Below are 4,888 nucleotides of genomic sequence, written 5' to 3'. Positions count from 1 at the left end.
ACGGCTGAGTACCTTTCCATATTGCACCTGTGCTTTCAATCATGGTGTTGAATACGCGTCCCAAACCTCTTTTTCAGAGGCATACCAATTTGGGTGGCACCACCTGAGAATATGGGTTGAATCATGCGTCCGGCATCAACGGTGTTGGGGCACAATTTCCCCTCCCCTGCTAAACAAATGGCCACCTACGTTGTTCCATCTGATTGACAGACAATCTGTACTGACTGGGTTGTTTACAACTTCAGCAAAATGGCCATCCTTGCTGTGTCATCCGCAACCGAGTTCGCTTGTTGGCCGATTCTTAGCGGATTTCCACTTCAAGGAGGAAGCCAAACAACTTTTGGGTCGCTTCTCATTGTTAATTATCCACAGGTGAAGGTTAGAAAGCCAGTAATAAGATATTCATCTCGTGCGGGCGGATGAATTGAAGCGGTTGTGTAACGATGCTAATTCAGCCTGGGTTGAAGGCTAAACAAATCGTCATTCGTTTTGAAAATCAGTCGCTTGTCTCCCACCAAATCTACCTTGAAGTGTGACACAAGTAAATCGAGCATCCTGGATGGGAGCAGTTTACAAACGTTTGCGAGACATGCACAAATTAACTATTCATTCCACGATTACATTGTTGTGTAAATGCAGAACCCACTCACTGACGATGCCACCTCGATCGATGATTGAAGTGTCTGCAGGCAAACGGATCAAAAACCAAGCAGGCCTAAACAGTCAACTGGATTGGTTTTTCATTCGCGGATCGCAGTTTTTTCTACCTGTGCTGCTGGACCAGTGCAGTCGTCTGATGAACGACTGAAACAAAACGCCCTTGTCGAATCGGGAATGATGACAAACACGGGTTCATTAGTGAGATGAAACAAACTCAGTTCATAGTACGCAGGGGGAATTGCGGATATGATGAGCTTATAACCGAGCCCCCACCTGTAGAGTCCGCATTTGACCTTCTCAGTGGTGTTGGAAGCCCATCGTTTTGTTTGCTGCAGAATAGCAGCTTCGAAACTGCACGTGTTATTTGATAGTGGAGCGGTTAATGAAGTCATTGAATTTGGTTAGACAAAACAAAGGTTACACCATTCACAGTCCCAGAAGAGCCACTTACTTCACGGTACTGAAAAGCCACCATTCGATATGAATAGGGTCCGTTTTTTCTTCCAAATCTTGTCGTATATCCGTGAAAAGATTCGGGAACGTTTTAGGGTCTACCAGGAAACCCGGATAATTATATTGCCGCGGGTCAGCTCAAAGACTCTGGGGGTTTGTGAGACGACACCTTGGTTAACAGTATGAATGAATGCTTGAACTTTCACAGGCTACCAAAAGCTTGCACAGCGGCAAAGTCGCCAAAATGTTGAACAACACATGCAAGGAGCTGTATGGCGCCTTTTTTAAAACCTAACCCCAGCTTACTTTGAAAATGTTACTGAATTAGCTTAAGAATGTTTGCTCTGGTTTCCGACAAACAGCTTTCATGTCAGTGACATACACGTATTTGCATACCAATTTGGTTTTCACGAGAGACTCAGCTAGAACCCGATTGAAGCTCTCGCTTATGATGTTTTCAAGCCACTGAATGTGCTTCATCAGGCCGCCCCATGTTGCAGTTGGCACGATATTCGAGACGAGATACATTTTGTGGACACAATGCACTACTCATAAGGTTGCTTAAAACTCTTCGTCAACACACGACCGGTTTCGTCCTTTTTACGGCTCGTTAAGTAGACACAATCCCCGAGTTTCCATCATTTGAACCGAAATCGCTCAAAATTTGTCATTTTTAGCATGCCCAGATCAACTTTGGCAGTGTATCACTATCGGCGTACTTCATAGCCTCTAAAAGAATGATTTAATTTAGCCAGTTTCTCTGAAAACGTCCCGTCAACCACATGTTATAAAATCTCAAAAATGAATTCCTGAAAATCCAATCAGTCTTTTTTATGGCTTTAATGAGCAGTGTACAAGAGAGTGTCTTTGTAGTTTGTGTGCTGAATCCTGAGTTGACCCGTGTTGTTGCAATTGGACACAAAAGTCAAATGTCAAACGGATGTTGACGGTACACGTCATGTTCGATAACCTGCCAAATTGCTTCTGTCAGCAATTTTGTGAGTTCACAGTTGATAAATAGATTTGATGAACTGACACTTGTTTGCGTAGCAACTCCTAGGCGCGCAACATGACTAAACGAGGTGAACAGATGGTGTTGCGCATGTACGTCGCTACATAGCAGCCAGAAAGCTTTTACGTTGGTTGTTTCAGAGAGCTAGTTCACTACACACGATTCAAGCATTCAGTTAATGAACACCGGAAAATGTTCTAACAAAAGAATGTTTATTTTACGGCTTATTCTGGATGAAACTGCGTCCTGGTGTAACGGTAGATACTACTGATGGGGGCATGCGAGTGGTATGTTTTCACGTAAATCCGTTTTGCGTCTCTTGAAAAGTGAGATCCATTGCGGAATTTGTGTACTCGTATTTGCTTGGATTTGAGAACAGTAAATGAATATCAAGGAAAGTTCAGGAAGACGCGTTCAAGGAGGAGATGGATATTCAGTTTTTGCAAACAAGATGAATATGAGCGTTTTGCTTCATTGTCCAACAGTCTGTGACTGTTCACTTGGTGTTTTCTAATAGATAACTCCATAGCGAAGGCTTTCTTCCTTTCCATGGTAGCCGAGCTCTTGTTTTCTCTACATGCCAGTAGCTTGCAAGTTCACGTCGAGTTCATTTGCTGTAACATGCCAAACATATTAGGGTTTGTTTTAATGTTTAAGGTTGAAAACAATGGCCCAAATAGATAAGTGAACTCAGAGCTGATATCGTTGACTACCGATGAATAAAATGCTACGAGATGTTGCCTGTGTCACCTATGTATCAACATACTTCAAAACCTTTCGTCAGTATATACCTCGCTCACACTGTAAAGTGCTCAGAAGTATCATAGGTTAGTCAAAATTACCGATTCACCGCGATTAGTCGTTCCATTCATTCACATCCTAGCTCAGTTTTGCAGAGTTATATTACTGTTATTAGTAGTACGTGACAGTAAGACCATTCCCCCTCCCAAATTATTTCCGGGTTCCTTTTTCTGGAGTCGTTGCAAACGTCAGAAGTTCCATAGTGCGCACTCAGGAGCAACAATTAAAGTGTGAACTGCGGAAAAAAAGAGCCAATTAAAAACCCTAGTTTCCGATGGTAAAATTCATTCTAGTACTCAACACCCTTTTCGCTCTTAAAAAGTACTCAGACCTACCTTGATTCCGATTATCAAATCAAAAACCTTCGAAGGATGATTCACTCTGGGCCATAGCTCCCGACTTCGTCACTCCACTTTTTTTCGTTATTTGAATTCAAAACTATTCACTCCTGGGTTTGAGCAGTTTTCACTGAAACGCAAGCCATTCAAATTTGGCTTTGATAATTGTTGCGATGAGAGTTCACTTCAATAGCTGCTTTTGTTTGACTTTTCATCGGTTTTGGTAGTATTCCATTTAGCTCATTGCGTGGTTTTAATCAGTAGAAATATGAAACAGTGACTCACCGAAAATTGCTCAGCTGAGAAGTGCGTGTCATAAAATATTTAAAGTGCGCCACTCAAAGCTGGTCACTCAATCCGGCAACTATTTATTCTCGAGGTGGCTTAGATTCCCATTAAGTAGAGTAGGCCTTCCCGTCTCTAAAATCGTGCCGGGAGAGGCGACTTTGTCGCTCTTCCCACAGTCAACCAATCGTGGACAGTTGGACAAACAGAACGACAACAGTAGTTTGACATAGCCCACACGTGAGTAAACAAACCAAAAGGCAACATGGGCGGCATGGAGCAAATGAGGCGGTTCCGTTTTCTTTGATCAAACCGCCGAGTCTCGGGGGTGGCGCGTTATCCTGATGCTGCAAGGACACTCTGCGGCACTCATAAAAGAACACTATTCAAAACGTTCCAAATGGTCAAGAACTATTCAAATGAGAGTTGACTACTAAGTTAATTTTATGTCCTAAAGCAAGTTAAAAGTTGCTTTGTTTTGAAAACACAACGTTTCGAAAAGCCTGCATAGACATGAATAAGGATGGACTAGCATTTTACCAACTGTGAAAAGTGGTAGCTGACAACTGATGCCAATCAATAATTCCGGGCTATAATTTTCTGGATGATCTCTAGACAATGTCGCTGAGCGTATCCGATATTGATACACATATCAGAGCACTTATTGTCTCTCCATAAGAGAGCACAGAATGTTGGAATAGGGAAAAAGAATAGCTTTATTAGAGTACGATGAATCATGTACGTGACGGTCTTGGAAGAACATTCACTCAGATTGCTATTCCCCACATTCTGGGCATCCTACATAAGCGCGTCATGGAGCCTGGTGAGCATCTTGGGTGTGCTGAGTAGCTCTTTGGCACCGAGTACATACAAGCGGGAATTACACAAAACAAGGAACTCTCAGTTGAACAACTCCAAATGGGGCATGCTTTCAAGAATTAGGTAGCACTGAAGAAATAGTAATTCATATGTCACGTGAAAATCCACTTGACAGGTCGCCACCAGAGTGCACAGCCAATAGGTGAACACGTAATGTGGTGATGTCATTTACAGTTGGATCAGCCGCTCAAGGTCAAACAGTTTATCGTTTAAATCTGCCCCCAAAGAAGGTTGTGACCTTGAAGCCGCTCGTAGCCGAACAATTTACTGCCGGGAGGTTGTGAACTCAAAACTCTCGGGAAATTTCACGTTTCTGGTGATTCAGAGCACAGATGTGCGCACGACCAATCGGTAAAGATCGACTTGTCTTACATAGGATGGGCGCTTTGGAAAGCTTGAGTATGGCAGTGTACGCATATATATATATATATATATATATATATATATATATATATATACT

General features: G+C 42.6%; 1 protein-coding gene across 1 annotated transcript in view; it reads left to right on the top strand.

Moving 5' to 3' along the window:
* Positions 1 to 1,604: 1,604 nt before the first annotated feature.
* Positions 1,605 to 4,888, top strand: part of T265_09653 (hypothetical protein) — a gene marked incomplete at both ends in the record, with an annotated part of 9,360 nt that continues 6,076 nt past the window's right edge. The window contains one exon of the mRNA XM_009175793.1: positions 1,605 to 1,669. Coding sequence (XP_009174057.1) covers positions 1,605 to 1,669 — 65 coding nt within the window. The remainder of the gene's footprint in view (positions 1,670 to 4,888) is intronic.

This window comes from Opisthorchis viverrini (genome assembly GCF_000715545.1).
Source record: "Opisthorchis viverrini unplaced genomic scaffold opera_v5_298, whole genome shotgun sequence".
In the NCBI taxonomy this organism is placed as follows: Eukaryota; Metazoa; Platyhelminthes; class Trematoda; order Opisthorchiida; family Opisthorchiidae; genus Opisthorchis; species Opisthorchis viverrini.
This window is presented reverse-complemented; position numbering and strand designations above follow the sequence as displayed.